Here is a 16,777-nt window from a genome sequence, read left to right as displayed (position 1 = left end):
GCCAGCACCGCCATTCAATGCGATCATGGCTGATCACTCTCAATCAGTACCCCGTTCCTGCCTTCTCCCCATACCCCCTCACTCCGCTATCCTTAAGAGCTCTATCCAGGCCTTAATTGGGGGTGGTGGATAAAACTCATCTGCACATTGGGACCATCTTCTTCATCACATTTAAGGCCTGGCATAAAATAAGTTTCTAATTCAGTGTCCTCGCTCTAGATTGTCCACTTCTGATCTTCCTTTCTTTGCTAATCAACTCTTCTTCCAATAGCTGTTCCTGCTCTCCTCCTTCTTCATCCCCATCATCCTACCTTCTCTCCCAGTTTCCTCGAGCCTCAATCCGATATTAAAGACTTGTTTGGTTGGGGTTGCATGACAAGTGTTTGCAGCATCAATTGGATGGGACCAATGTTGAATGAAAGATTGTTGCCTAACTATCATATTAATTATTTTGAACCTTGTGTATCTTGCATTGTCATATAGTCACGGAGCAATATAGCATGGAGACGAGTCTTTTGGCCCAACTCGTCCATTTCATCCGAGTTACGTGAATTAACATAACAATAGATTGAGTCACTTATTATACCCATGTTGTACTAACAAATCTGAATACATTGAATAATACACATGTGCTTGATAATGAAAATAGGCGAAATATGTTCTGTTGAGTCAGGTGCAGAAAAGGAGGTTGTGCTACTAAAAGTGGTTTGGCGTACAGCCAGAAACAGACAACAACAATAATTATTTTGGCTACAGGAAATGATGGAAGCACACAGTAGGTCAGGTAGAATATGTGAAGAGAGAAACAGCGTTAATGTTTCAGGTCTGTGACCCTTCATCGGAGTTTTCTGACATAGGATCTCCAATCTGAAACGTTGACTCTGTTTCTTTCTGCAGAGATGCTGCCTGACTTGCTGAACATTTACAAATGTTTCTGTTTAAATCAGATTTGGACACTTGAGGGCGGCACAGTAATGCGGCTGGTAGAGCTGCTGCCGCACAATCCCAGAGACACGGGTTCGATCCTGACCTCGGGTGCTCTCTATGTGGAGTTTGCTCATGTATCGGGTGGGTTTTCTCCGGCCTCTCGGGTTTCTTCCCACATCCCAAACATGTGCAGGTTTGTAGGTTAGTTGGCCTCTGTAAAATTGCCCATAATGCGTAGACAGTGGGATAACATGGGACAAATGTGAGCGAGTGAGCAAAGGTTGGCGTGGACTCCATGGGCCGAAGGGCTCATTTCCATGCTGTATCTTTAAACTAAACTTAACTATTTCATTTTTTGTGCATTTCATTGTTTGGTGCCATTTTGACATTAACCATTGTCTCTTTAGTTCAGTAGAAATTGATGGATTTAATGTCTTTATATTTATACTAGTCAGACGGATACAATGTCTTGTCATACATGGTCATCCTTCTGCTCATCTCATATCTTTGTGAAAGCATCAGTCACTTCATTTTGTCTTTATTCCCTGATCATCACATGAAAATGAAATGCAGCCGATTAAAAAATAAACTCTTCTTTCCATTTTATTTCCAGCTCCATTTTACTGCAATGCGAAGAGGCATGCGATCAAAGGTAGGTCCAATTGAAGTTGCTCCTAGTGAAGTTAGTAAGTAATGCTTCCCAATTTGGTTGTCGACTGCAGCTAGGTATTTGTTTGTTTTCAAGTTCCAACTTGCTTTACAATGACTGCAGTTTTGCAAACAGAAGGTACTTTAAACCCCAATTCTGCCTGCTGCTTCAGTGAGCTGCAGCAAAAGACGGGGATAGGCTTTTTGGTATCCTCCCGTGCAGAGTATTTGTGTTTAAAGTATTGCCTGCTTTATGTCATGCACATGGAGGTCCTGGGATCTCTAATCCATGTCCAGATAGTTGACCTCAGCTGGGCAATGCAACAATTAGAATTGTACCTGGACCAAGAGAAGAGAAAGTCACCATTGATTTCCTCTCTTGCATTTTCATGTGCTATGGATATGGTAATAACACAGACTACGGGAGTAGCTCAGCTGGTCAGTCGGCATCTGTGGAATAAATAGAAAGGTGTTGTTTCAGATTGTGAAACTTTTATAGACTCTGAAGAAGGGTCCCAACCCAAAATATTGCCTATCCATTTCCTCCACATGTGCTGTAGGACCTGCTGAGTTACTCCTGCACTTTGCGTTTTGCTCAATGATTTCACTGTCTGCAGTTACTTTGTGTCTCCAGGATGAGGTCATAGTTTATTAGGTGCCATTAAAGATATTGATCGAAGAAATCTACTCATCATTTTCTCAAGCTTATGCCTTGGAATAATACCAAAAGATTAATGGTATTATACACAGCTGTATATTAGCAGAGTTGATTGGTACAGTGGCACACCTTGTAGGGTTGCAGCCTCATGGCACTAAGGGTTGCAGCCTCATGGCACCAAGGGTTGCAGCCTCATGACACCAGAGACCTCGGGCGCTGTCTGTGTTGAGTTTACATGTTAAGAGCATTGCCCCAAATTTGTAGGGAGTGGATGAGAAAGTGGGATAACATAGAACTAGTGTGACCAGGTGATGCAATAGTCAGTGTGGACTCAGTGGGCCAAAGAGCATGTTTCCATTCCATACTGTATCTCTAAACAGTATCTCTAAACAGTAAATGGCCTCTAGAGTTTGAGGCCCTCTGAGGGGGCGCTGTGAACTGTTTATGTATGTGCTGTTATGTTTGTGTGCCATTGTATGTTTGTTTCTTAGTACCTGAACTGATGTACAGCACTTTGGTCAACGTGGGTTGTTTTTAAATGTGCTATACAAATAAAATTGACTTGACTTGACTAAACTGGACTAGATGGCAAATTAGTTTAGTTTAGTTTAAATGACAACTACAGATTTAAATGGCAATCATCTAGATAGTGGTAGAGTATCTGGGGTACGTCTGCAGTGGAGTTGGAAATTGTGGAAGTGCTTAAAAAAATAATCTGAAAGTTACATGTGGCCGCTCTGCATTGAGCACTAATTTGCCTTCAAAGAATTGTATCTGAGATTCTCTTGTGTTTTATCAATCTATTGCGAAGTAAAATAAGTAAGCACGCTGACAGAACAAAAGTCTATGTCCGTCATTTGTACTAAGACTTTAGAGATACAGTGTGGAAACCGGCCCTTCGTTATATCGAGTCCACGCCGACCAGTGACTACCCTGTGCACTAACACTATCTTGCTCACTAGGGACAATTTACAATTTTACTGAAGCCAATTAACCTACAAACCTGTACGTCTTTGGAGTGTGGGAGGAAACTGCAGCACCCGGAGAAAACCCACGCGGTCACAGGGAGAACGTACAAACTCTGTACAGACAATACCCGTAGTCAGGTTCGAACCCGGGTTAACTGATGCTGTAGGGCAGCAGCTCCACCGCTACGACACTATGCCACCCTTAGCCCACTGTGCCGGCTTGTAGTCTGAATGTACATTGTATTATTTTAAAATGCCCTTGACATGTTAAAGTAATTTCTCAAGGAGTTTTTTTTTTAACTCGTTTTCAGCTGGATCCATCTCTGGGCTCATCAGCAGGATGGGCATTTTAAAATGCCCATTTTAAAGTTGTGGAACATCTTGCATTAATTTCTAAGTGCCACAGATGTACTTTCACATTGCATGAATAACACCTCTGAAATCTTTTTCACTGCACCGCTTCTGAAGTTCTGTATTTACTCTGCATGCAGTGGTGTGTTTCTTTTTCCATGGAATCAAGGAGAAGTAAGCCAGAGCTTCAGTTTATCTGAGGTGAGGATTTTCTCATTTAGGAAACTGCAGGTCAGCATTGTAAGATGCAGACATGTGTTTTGCCTTTATTTTGCTTTGAGAAGACTCGGTTGCCTTGGAAAAGTCTCTCTCTCTGGTTCTGGCTGAAATGGATCCAGCTGAAAACTAGATTTAAAAAATAACTCCTTGAGACATTACTTGAATATGTCATATTTAAAGAGAAAGCTTCTGTTCCACTTCCTCAAACAGTTGACACACAATTATTGCATGAGGACAGAACTGAGGTCTGACTTGATGCTTGTTGTAGTTGAATAGTCTTATATTGAAGAGAACTATGTACATGAATGCAGAATTGGCAAATATCAATAAAAACGTAGCTTTGACTGCTGGATTAAAGTGTGAGTACTTAGGTATAGGTGGGGGAGAATGGATTGAGTTCTTTTTACTGTAATGGTCTGAGTATTACAAGTGAAACCAAAAATAGAGGGAGCAAAAATAATAGAATCGTTTTACAGGAATTTGCATTGGAGGATCAGGTCACTTTGGCCCTATGGTAGAGTGATGCTGTTTCCACATACAATCTTCTACTCCTGGTTTCCCAATGCCACCCATGGAATTTTTGGATCAATTTTTTGCTTTGCTTCTTCAATGAAAAGTGTCCTGACCTGCATTCTCTCTTGAAAGATGCACACTCTTAATTTTGCACCCATCTTTATAAACCTTCACTCCACTTTCATCAGTGCTTCATTTTCCTTTCATGCTGACCATATCCGGCCACACATGTAATGTAACGAAAGATTAAGATAGATATTAACATTACCCCTCTGATTTTATATTTTCCTCGAAATGAATCCCAGTACAATGCATTATATATGGCATATCAGTGTTTCTTGTGAAAATAAGATCTGTTTGCTTTTTCTTTTCTGCTCAGATTGTCACTTTTGAAGAAATAAGTAGCCTTATTCCTCTTACCAGAGTGAATTTGGCCTGTGCATTGAATTTTGTTTGCTCTTTATCCATATGCATTTCCCTTCAGGCATGTTGGAAGTTTATGTATTAACGGTATTTTCCAGATTGCCAGCTGCCAATTTCTGCAGCATATCTTTAATTCCAGAATTAAATCATTTAAGGACAGGATGATTAGTAAGATGCCATGAAAATTAGCCACATTGGTGATAGTGAGGACCATTGTTTTAATCTGCAGAATTATATTCATCAGCTGGTAATTTGAGCAGATGGAATAATCCTGATTCCTGGAGAGTAATGCAATTTAGGGACAGAATATATACTAAGAGAGGTAGGAATCCAGGGAATATTAAGGAACAAAGAAACCTTGATGTCCAAGTTGAAAAATCCCTGAAGGAGGCAGCATTGGAAGATAGGTTGGAAAAGAAGGCCGATAGGATGCTTGCCTTCAGTCGATAGGAAACAGGCAATTAGAGTAGGCAGATCTTGGACCAACGTTGTAAAATGTTAGCTAGGTCACAGCTGGATTATTGTGTGCAGTTCTGGTCATCAGACCATAGGAAAGATGTGTTTTCGCTTGAATGGGTGCAGAGGAGATTCACCAGGGTTATTGCCTGGGATGGAGCGTTTCAGTTAAGAGAAGATAGACACAAAAAGCTGGAGTAACTCAGCGGGACAGGCAGCATCTCTTGGAGAGAAAGAATGGATGAAGACCCATCTGAAGAAGGGTCCCACCCGAAACGTCATCCATTCCTTCTCTCCAGAGATACTGCCTGTCCCGCTGAGTTACTCCGGCTTTTTGTGTCTATCTTCGGTTTAAACCAGCATCGACAGTTCCTTCCTGTACAGATATGTATAAGGTGTTGCATTTTGAAAAGTCAAACCGAGGCAGGTATAATTCCTTATTTGGCACAACAGTGGACAGCTAACATTATCGCAGTCTCCATTTTGTGTGATTTAATTATGTACCAGCAACGAAACAATGAAATTCTTACTTGCTGCAGCTTTACGAGGCGCAAAATATCATGGGCCAAAAAGGCATTTTCTAATCAGATGTGGGTTTCTGTAGAATTGTCCTGCCTCTGCTCAACTGCAAGCTGATAGTAATGACCTGGTCACCGCAATCAGGTAACTCGCCACTTCATGTTATCAGAACACAGAAAACAAGTCTGTCAGATGCAGGTTTCCCTTGTAAAACAAGCACCCTAAATTGTATGCACGATCGATCTATCACAACCTTTACAACAACATCATCCAAGCCTTATCAGTCTGATTGATTTGAATTCTCTTGTACCACGACCAAATTCTTTCATTATTCCTCACTGCTCCTGTTATTGTTGAACTGTCCTCTCACCAACTAGAGAGTGGCCCTGACCTCCCTCCCATCTTCCTCATTGGAAACCTTCGAACTATCTTTAATCGGACTTTATCTTGTTACTAAACATTATACCCTTTATTCTGTTTCTGTACACTGTGGACGGCTTGATTGTAATCATGCATACATAGTCTTTTCGCTGACCGGACCACAAAAAAGTGTTTCACTCTGCCTTGGTACATGGGACAATAGTAAACCAAACAAAACAAAGCACATTTAAAAAAAATATAGATGCATTGAACAGATGCCCTTTAACAAAATGCAGCTGGACATCTTGCCCACTGTTCATTCTGTGATTCTCTGCTTGATCAATATCAAAGCATCCATGCCATTATCAATAAAACAAAGGGTATATGGTAATGCTCCATCTTTGTAATAATATCATCTCCAAACCCTGTGTATTGTAGTGGCCATGACTTGACAGCTTCAAAAATGCCATTGTGAGGAACCTGGCAAAAATGCCATTGTAGATGGCAGATTTACAGTTTTTACAGATCGTACTCAGTGAACAGTAGGGCTCTGGGGAGTATTGTAGACCAGAGGGATCGAGGAGTGCAGGTACATAGTTTATTGAAAGTGGCATCCGAGGTAGAAAGGGTGGTCTCTAAGGCTTTTGGCACATTGGCCTTCATTAGTCATAGCATTGAGTATAGAAGTTGGGAGGCCATGTTGCAGTAGAATAATACGAGGATGTTGTCAGGATGCGAGAGCTTGAGCTATAGAGAGAGGTTGAGTGGGTTAGGACTCTATTCCTTGGAGCGCAGGAGAAAGAGAGGTGATCTCAAAATCATGAGAGGAATAGATCAGGTAGATGCAGAGTCTCTTGCCCAGAGTAGAGGAATCAAGAACCAGAGGACATAGGTTTAAGGTGAGGGAGGAAAGATTTAATATAAACCCGAGGGGTAATGAGGTTTCAGGGTGACTGGTTGTGTGAGTGGGCAGATGCATGGCAGATGCAGCTTAATGTGGATAAATGTGAGGTTATCCACTTTGGTGGTAAGAACAGGAAGGCAGATTATTATCTGAATGGTGTCAAGTTAGGAAAAGGGGAAGTACAACGAGATCTGGTTGTCCTAGTTCATCAGTCACTGATAGGAAGCATGCAGGTACAGCAGGCAGTGAAGAAAGACAATGGAATGTTGGCCTTTATAACAAGAGGAGTTGTGTGTAGGAGACCACACCTGGAGTATTGTGTGCAGTTCTTGCTATTGAAGGAGTGCAGCGAGGTTCACGAGGTTAATTCCCGGAATGGCGGGACTGTCGTACATTGAAAGACTGGAGCAACTGGGCTTGTATACTCTGGAATTTAGAAGGATGAGAGGGGATCTTATTGAAACATCTAGGATTATTAAGGGATTGGACACGCTAGAAGCAGGAAATATGTTCCCGATGTTGGGGGAGTCCCGAACCAGGGGCCACAGTTTACGAATAAGGGGTAGGCCATTTAGAACGGAGATGAGGAAAACCTTTTTCACTCAGAGTTGTGAAGCTGTGGAATTCTCTGCCTCAGACGGCAGTGGAGGCCAATTCTCTGGATGCTTTCAAGAGAGAGCTAGATAGAGCTCTTAAAGATAGCGGAGTCAAGGGATATGGGGAGAAGGCAGGAACGGGGTACTGATTGTGGATGATCAGCCATGATCATGGTGAATGGTGGTGCTGGCTCGATGGGCCGAATGGCCTACTCCTGCGCCTATTGTCTATTGTCTATTGTAACTTTTTCACACAAAGATGGTGGGTGTATGGAACGAGCTGCTGGAAGAAGAAGTTGAGGCATGTACTATCGCACCATTTAAGGAACATTTAGACTGGTCATTGCATGGGACAGGTTTAGAGGGATATTGGCCCAAACGCAGGCAGGTGTGACAAGTGTAGATGGGTCATATTGGCCAGTGTGGGCAAGTCGGGGTGAAGGGCCCGTTTCCACGCTACAAGTCTCTATGACTAGCTAGTGAAAATATTGTTAATCTGATGGTCAATGAGTTGGTATGCTGCTCAGTGTGAATATGATCTGTGCAGAACAGGAAATCTCTGAGATTCCTATTAATCGGAGTGAGTTTATTGATCTTACACTGAGCAGTAGTGGAATGTTGCAATTGGCTCAAGGCGGCAGCTGAAATAATCAACTGAGATGCATCCTTTTTCTCATTTTTCACCCTGGATTTCATGCCAATATCAGTTCGATAGCTTCATTATCTCCCATTGACTAGACTGATCTGCAGGTTGCTTCCCTGACTGAAGTAATGGAAGGCTGCTGGCACCTGTGGATTGACACAGCAAAGGTCAGTGGTTTTAAGAGAGAGAAGGAAACACTTTTTTTGAAAACGAACAGATTACAATTGCAAACCAGTACATTGATTAATTGAGCCATTCGTCTTTTCCTGGACTTTGAAAGTGTACCATTTGTTTTGTTCTCTTTTCATTATTGTGAGTTGTCATCTTGATAACCTTGAACTCGTCTACTAGATCATGGCAGTTTCAATTGTTTAATCAATGATTAAAGTGTGTATAAAACTACCGTGGTAATATATGTACTTGCTTTCATTACATCAGGCTGTGCTCCTTTAAATACTGCGGTGTAGCTCGGATGAAGTAAAGTTGTGCAGCAGTGAAATACTTGCTTCTGTTTGATGAAATAACATTATTTATTATAAAAGGGGAAGTCATTGCAACTTAAAGTTCTTTCTTCATATCTTGTATGATCAAGTTTATAAACTTTACTCAATTATTTAGGCATGTATCCTTTGTCTGCATCTGCTGGGGATCCTGCGGCTATTTTTGAGAGAAGCAAATAGGAAATGGTGACGAATGTCAAAAGAGGGAAAAGCAAACACTAATCCATTTGTAATTATTGTGAGCACCTTTTTTGTGCGCAGTACTTAGGCTTCAGTGCATTTTCAACCAACCACAAATTAGTCATTACATGCATGAGAAGAAATGTGGGGAAATTGTCATTTTTGGAGAAGATGAAAGAAGAAAGAAGAAAGGGTCGGATGAAGGCAGATATAGAATGATTCTTGATTAGTGCAGGTGTCAGAGGTTATGGGGAGAAGGCAGAAGAATGGGGTTGGGGGGAGATACAGATTAGCCATGATTGAATGGTGGAGTAGACTTGATGGGCCCAATGGCCTAATTCTACTCCTGCCACTTATGACCTTATGAAAGGTCCCGCTCAGAAATATCAACTCTTCATGTTCTCCAGAGATGCTGCTTGATCCGCTGTTTTTCCAGCACTTCGCCCTTTTTCATTCCTTTATTTGATTTATTTTTGTATTTTATAATGCCACTTATAGATCATTTTACATGGATAGTTGGCAATCTTGAAATCACTTGTAACTGTAAGAACTCAGTAAATTATAAGTCCATATTTTCCAGTTTATATTGTCACTTCTCAGTCTTCCAGTTTTCCAGTTTTCAGTCTTCCAGTTTATATTGCCACTTCTCAGAATGTAAAATGTTATATTTTCAACATTACATTTCTTACACCAGCAATTCAGCGTTCTGTATCTTTTTGAAATTTTTAACTATCCTCTTGCACCTTATTACACCTCCAATTTCCCTATCATCTGCAGATTTGGAAATTGTACTCTGTACGCCCAAATTCAAAATATATATATATAGAAAAGCAGTGGGAATGCCACAAGAGCCCTGTTGTGCAATTCCCTTGTGCAAAAAACAAATCTTTCACTCTTGCTCACTAAATCAAATTACATTGTAAATTTTCTGTCCATGCTGCTGCATTTCTTTTTACCTAGCCAAGAATGATCTATTCTACATTTACATTGAACCACATCCCCTTTGATGTTTTGTTTTCACACCCTACCCTTCCTTATCTCTGTGACTCCCTCTCCCCTGACTCACAGTCTGATGAAGGGTCTCGACCTGAAATGTCACCCATTCCTGTCGTGAGATGCTGTCTATCCCACTGAGTTACTCCAGCATTTTGTGTCTATCTTTGGTGTAAACAGCAACCGCAGTTCCTACCTACACATGTCTATCTTTTTATTCCATGGTCTTTCATCTTGATGGCAAGACTATTATGTGGCATCTTATCAAATTACCTTTAGAAGTCCATACATGCCAATTCAAATACATCTTCCTCATCAGCCAACTCTTGTTACCTCATCATAAAACTGTTTTTTTTTAGATTTATATATACAGCGCAGGAAACAGGCCCTTCGGCCCACCGCACATTAACACTATCCTACACCCACTAGGGACAATTTTTACATTTACCCAGTCAATTAACCTACATACCTGTACGTCTTTGGAGTGCGGGAGAAAACCGAAGACCTCGGAGAAAACCCACGCAGGTCACGGGGAGAACGTACAAACTCCGTACAGACGGCGCCCGTAGTCAGGATCAAACCTGAGTCTCCGGCGCTGCATTCGCTGTAAAGCAGCAACTCTACCTCTGCGCCACCGTGTTATTATGTTTGGTACATGGATAGGAAAGGTTTAGAGAGATATGGGCTAAATGTGGGCCGGCGGGACCAACATAAATGACGTGTCTTGGTCGGTATGGGCAAATTGGGCTAAAGGGTCTGTTTCCATGCAGGATGACTCTATCACTCTAAAGCTTGATTTGTCTTGAGAAATCCTTCCCTGTTCACAGCCTATGGAACACTTTTGGACTCTGTTTGTTATTGGTCGTTTCTTAGACTCTCCACATTACCTCCCTTAATTCCTTTTTCACTTCCGCTCTGAGCTTGGAAATCAGCCTACTTTTCACTTGCATTAAGGCGCCTGTCAAATTCTCTTAACTTCTGCTCCCTTTTACCTTCTACATCAACTTACATTTTCCTTGAACCGCATCCCCTTTGACTTCTTGTTTTCACACCTTACCCTTCCATATCTCTGTGTCTCCCTCTCCCCTGACTCTCAGTCTGAAGAAGGGCCTCGACCCCAAACGTTACCCATTCTTTCTCTCCAGAGATGCTGCCTGTCCCGCTGAGTTACTTCAGCATTTTGTGTCTATCTTCGGTGTAAACCAGCATCTGCAGTTCCTTCCTACACATGTCTATCTTTTTATTCAGCAAAGTCACGCTTTAAGTTCCTCACCATTATCCCTCTTGGAAATGCACCTAGTGTGCAACTGAAACATCTCCACTTAAACGTCTCCGAATTCTCAAATACAGTTTGGCCAGCTAAGCTTCCGTTCCAGTGCCATATTTGTGCTCTCAGCATTAACAGTATGTGAGGACAAAGGACCTGGTCTCAGACAAGGTGGTCTGCAGCACTGGGGTTCCGCTGGGAACAGTGCTAGCTCCATTCTTGTTCACCCTGTAGACTGCGGACATCAGGCACAGCTCTGCAGACTCCTATCTACAGAAGTTCTCTGACGACTCTGCCATCGTCGGCCTCATCACGGGCGACGAGGACAGGGCATACAGAGAACTGATCAAGGAGTTTGTGGACTGGTGCCAGCGGAACTGCCTCCGGATCAACGCGGGGAAAACCAGGGAGATGGTGGTAGATTTCCGACACCGGTGAACATCCAGGGAATGGACATCGAGAGGGTGGATTCTTATAAGTACCTGGGTGTCTACCTCAACAATAAACTGGACTGGACTGAAAACACCGATGCGCTATGCAGAAAGGGCCAGAGCAGACTTTATCTGCTAAGGAGACTCAGGTCCCTTGGAGTGCAGGGGGCACTCCTAAGGATCTTCTACAACATGGTGGTTGCATCGGCCATCTTCTATGGAGTGGTCTGCTGGAGCAGCAGCATCTCAGCGGCAGAGGGGAAGAGATTCGACAAGCTGGTCAGGAAGGTCAGCTCTGTCTTGGGTTGCCCCCTCGACTCAGTGCAGGTGGTGGGAGAGAGGAGGATGATGGCAAAACTAACATCGCTGCTGGACAACGACTCCCACCCCATGCAGGACATTGTCACTGCACTGAGTAGCTCCTTCAGTGACTGACTCCATCACCCCAAGTGCGTGAAGGAGAGATATAGGAGGTCCTTCCTTCCCGCTGCTGTGAGACTGTGCAACCAGCACTGCTCCCAGCAGACGAGTCAACAATAACAGCTAAGAACACACAGAAAACTGATGACAATTTATGTAACTTTATTTATAATGAATGGTCTCTTGCTATCCACTTTGGTGCTGTAACACTGTAAATTTCCCCGGTGTTTATTTTCTTCTCTATGTTCTAGTAATCCCTGTAAAGCGTCTTTGAGTGTTTGAAAAGCGCTATATAAATGTAATGCATTATTATTATTATTATTATTATTATTATTAAAATCGACTCCTCCCCAGTTGACTTCAGTTCCCCTTGGCATGGTCTACATTCCTTTATTTCATCCTTTGATTGCTGTTTCCTAAATGCTTACCCACTCGTGCTTGGTTGTCATTTTCCAGAACTATGTCTAGCACTGCAACCTTCTCGTTGGCCCACAAGGAATATATCAAAGAAGTTGATCTTCACACATTATAAACTCCGCTCCCTTGGTACTCCTACATAGGAAGTATGAGGTCTGTAGCAGAACAAATTGGAGTTACAATTTTTATTTCTCTCTAGAATCAGACACAATTTACTTTTTTTAATGAATTGCTTTTTATGAAGCTAATAATATGTATGCTGATAATTATTAGTTGTAGACTGACATAAAGGTATGGAAGGTTGAAAGTTTTTAACATTCTGTTTTCATTTATATAAACTTGGACTCTATGATTCGTGATTAACTGTTGTTCATGGGAAGCTTTCATTAAGTGACTGTCCTTCGTTTATGAGCCACAAAGGAATTATGTCTCATTTACACCCAGGGTACCAAGATTGAGAATAGTTGTCTGAGGCCATGGTTATATTTTGTTTTCCCTAACTCAGGAATGTTATGGGCAATATTTGTATCCCTTCCAAAATTAAAGGAAGATCACAAACAAAAGAGAATTTGTTGATTTGGTAATGGAATATTCCATGAATGCAAACATTAGCCCATTTGTCTTAGCTGCAGCTTCAAATCCAATGTTCATGAATCTTCAAACAAAGACAGACTTTTATTTGTATATTGCCTGTCATAACTGCCAGATATCTTTAAATGCTTTGACTCAATAAAGTTCTTTTGAAGTATTGTCACTATTGTAATGAAAGGCATATGACTGTCAATTTTGTGCAGTGCAAGCTCCATCAATCAACCATGGGATGATCATCAGAAAAGATGTAACTTTGGCTGGCAATGGTGAATTTAAAAAGGAATGATCAGTGAACTCAGAAGGATTTCTCTGATCTCTTAAAAGTGCTGATGAGATACAGTCATAGGCATACAACATGGAAACAGGCCCTTCAGCCCAACTTGCCCAAGATGCCCCATCTACTGTAGTCCCATCTGCCTGCATTTGGCCTATATTCTTCTAAACCTTTCCAATCCATATACTTTTGATCTGAAATTTCCTTGTGGGTTTTCTCCAGGATCTCCAGTTTCCTCCCACACTCCAAAGACGTACAGGTTTGCAGATAAATTGGCTTGGCATATTTGTAAATTGTCCTTTGTGTGTGTAGGATAGTGTAAGTGTGCGGGGATCGCTGGTTGGCACGGACTCGGTGGGCCGAAGGGCCTGTTTCCTCGGTGTATCTCTAAACTAAACTAAACATACCTTAATTGTATTACTGAGAGAGTAAAACAATGAGTGATTCTTACAATGACCTATTAGCGACTACTGCTAGGGTTTCACATCATTCACAAAATAACTATCATATTCTCCTTCAGAACAAGTCAATGCAGGTCTAAACTATTAATTATACAGGTGTACTTTAATGGTGTTTAATACAAATGGTGGAGAGGTTGGTGACAACCTTTCATTATATCTTTTAACACACAAAATCATTGATCGAGGTCTGTACAAGCCTGTGAATTCAACATTTCTGTCAGAACCTGTCATTTAAAAATGCTTTAAGCAAAGAAAAATCAAGCATTTAAAATTATTCCATGGTAGTAATTTCTGTATTCGAACTGCTGACTTCAATGGCAATATATGATTTTTGTGCTTTCAAAATTTGATTACTGATATGTGTAACTTAATTCTCCGATTCAAAGTTACAGAGCAACTGTGTTCTTACCTTTTTGCTTTCTTCAGTCGATGCAAATTACTCTCTGAAAAGTATATTCCACAGGGGATCTGTGCTGGGACCTTTGTTATTTGTGACATATATAAATTAGTTGGATGTTAATGTGGATGTATTGGTTGGTAAGTTTGTAGGTGATACCAAATTTGGTGGAGTTATGGACAGTGGGGAAGGCTGCCAAAGGATTCAGTGCGATATAAAACAGTTACAGATATGGATGGAGAAATGGCCGATGTAGTTTAACAGAGCAAATATGAAGTGTTGCATTTTGGGACGTCGAATGTAAGAGGAAAGTGTACAGTTAATGGCAGTACCCTTAACAGTATTGAGGTACAGGGGGATATCCGGGTCCAAGTGCATAGCTCCCTGAAAGTGTCAATACAGTAGATAGAGTGGTAAATAAGGCATATAACATGTATATCGTCATTGGTTGGTTGAGTATAGGTCAGAGGGTCAAGATGCTGCTTTAAAAAACTTTGGTTAATCCACATTTGGAGTATTGTAAGCACTTCACCGATTACAGGAAGGATGTGGGGGTTTGGAGAGGGTGCAGAAAAAAATTACCAGAATGATGCTTGGATTAGAGGATATTAGCGACAAGAAGTAGTTTTACAAACATGGATTGTTTCCTGTGGAAGGTCGGAAGTTGAGGGAAAGTCAACAGGTGTATACGAAATGGTGAGTCAGACATAGGGTAGACCATAAGATGCTTTTTGCTGGGTGGAAATGTCAAGGATTAGAGTGCATAGATTTAAGCAGAGAGGGTAATGTTTAAAGGAAATGTACAGAGCAGTGGTGGATGCCTGGAACACGTTGCCAGCCATGGTTGTAGAAGCAGATACGATAGCGGCATTTAAGTGGCTTTTAGATAAGCACATTGACATTAAGATCATGTGATAGGAGCAGAATCAGGCCATTTGGTCCATCAAGTTTACCCCTCCATTCATTTGTGGCTGATCAATCTATCCCTCCTAACCCCATTCCCCTACCGTCTCCCCTTTGCAGAGAATGGAGGGATATGAAAAGGTTTAGGTTTATTATTGTCATATTATCCAAACAGAATAGATGTACCATACATAAATACAATCGTCAAGCTCAAGTACAATAGGTTGAGCAAAGGGGAAGCTGCAGAATGTAGTTTTCAGCATTGTAGCACATTAGTTCCATAGACAAAGTCCAATGTCCTTAGTGGGGTAGAAGTGAATTGGACAGTATCCAAGCTCATGGAAGGACCATTCAGAAGTCTGTTAACAGAACAGAAGAGGCTGTTCCTGAGTCTGGTGGTGAACACTTTCCAGATTCTGTACCTTCTGCCCAACAGGAGCAGGGAGAAGAAAAAATGACGGGAAAAATCTTTGATAATAAGTCTGAAGAAGGGTCCTGCCCCGAATCGTCACCCATTCTTTTTCTCTAGAGATGATGCCTGCCTGATGCTGATTTACTCCAGCACTTTGTGTCGATCTTTGATTATGTTGGCTGCTTTTTCGAGGCAGTGTGAAGTGTAGATGAAGTGGAGGGTAGGAAGTCTGGCCTGTGTGATCGACACGTGCGGGCAGAGGAAATTAGTTTAACTTGGCATTATGTTCAGCACAGACATTTTGAGCCGAAGTGCCTGTTCTTGTGCTATAGGGTTCTGTGTTCAATTTTGATCCATGCAGATTCAAAAATAAACAACACTGACCTTTCTATTGAGATTCATATCCATCCCACTTCCTAAAAAAAATCATACGTTCATACTTGTATGTGGAAGAAATTGCTTTCTCTGAAATTTGTTGTTTAAGTTGCATTAACCCAATAATACAGAGTTTTTCATTGGTCACAACACAAAATGTTAAACACAGTAATTGCTTGAATGGAATTAATGGTTTTAAATTTTATACCATTGATGACAGAATGTAAATTTTAGTAGTTGCAATCAGCTGGTTATGTGACAAGAATGCAAATATGAACCTGGTTTTGATAACTGCTCAGATATAGAAGAAAGGTTAATTGAATGCATTTTATTGTAAAATCGAGAACACCTCAATTTTGAAACATTGACTTTTCAAGTTTGATACTTTTCAAGTTTGGGAAACTAACACAAGTTATATCTACTATCAGCAACATTTTATAAATTAATCAAAGCTCCACCAAACTTGCTAATAATTGAATTGATATAAAAAAATAATGTTTTGAGAAGAAACTAGGATTGTTAATCTATTATGGATATTCAGTGACGTCGTTTTTTAAAATAAATTCAAAATTCAAAATTCAAATAAATGACTGCATGAAACTACCAGAACCCCATCTGGTTATCTCGTGACCTTGGAAGGAAGGAAATTTGGATTCCTTACCTGGTCTGTCCAGCATGTGTCTAGACACACCAATGCAGTTGACACTTAATTGACATCTCAATTCAGGGAAAATTAGGTATAGCCAATAAATAGACACCTCCCAGAAGGCAGTGGAGAAGCTGAGGCCAGAGCCTTGCGGGTCAGAGCGCCGCGGGTCGGAGATGGAGCCTCGCGAGTCGGTGGAATCTCACGGGTCGACGGAGCTCGCAGTCAGCCCCTGGGTCAAATGAGCCCACACCTAGGGCCGGGGTCAGCCCCACCGAGGCGGCGATAGTGGGAAGGTTAGTGCGGCAACTGTATAGGAGCGGCC

The 16,777-nt window shown here is 41.5% G+C and overlaps 1 protein-coding gene across 16 annotated transcripts in view; it reads left to right on the top strand.

Moving 5' to 3' along the window:
• tcf4 (transcription factor 4) overlaps positions 1-16,777 on the top strand; it is a 544,855-nt gene that overhangs the window by 291,374 nt on the left and 236,704 nt on the right. For all 16 annotated transcript variants that reach the window (XM_078422241.1, XM_078422913.1, XM_078422070.1 and 13 more), the window contains one exon: positions 1,541-1,579. In XM_078422241.1, coding sequence (XP_078278367.1) covers positions 1,541-1,579 — 39 coding nt within the window. The remainder of the gene's footprint in view (positions 1-1,540; positions 1,580-16,777) is intronic.

The sequence above is a fragment of the Rhinoraja longicauda genome, chromosome 1 (genome assembly GCF_053455715.1).
Source record: "Rhinoraja longicauda isolate Sanriku21f chromosome 1, sRhiLon1.1, whole genome shotgun sequence".
NCBI classification, from domain to species: domain Eukaryota; kingdom Metazoa; phylum Chordata; class Chondrichthyes; order Rajiformes; family Arhynchobatidae; genus Rhinoraja; species Rhinoraja longicauda.
Note: the sequence above shows the minus strand (reverse complement) of the source record. Positions and strands in the feature narration are given on the sequence as shown.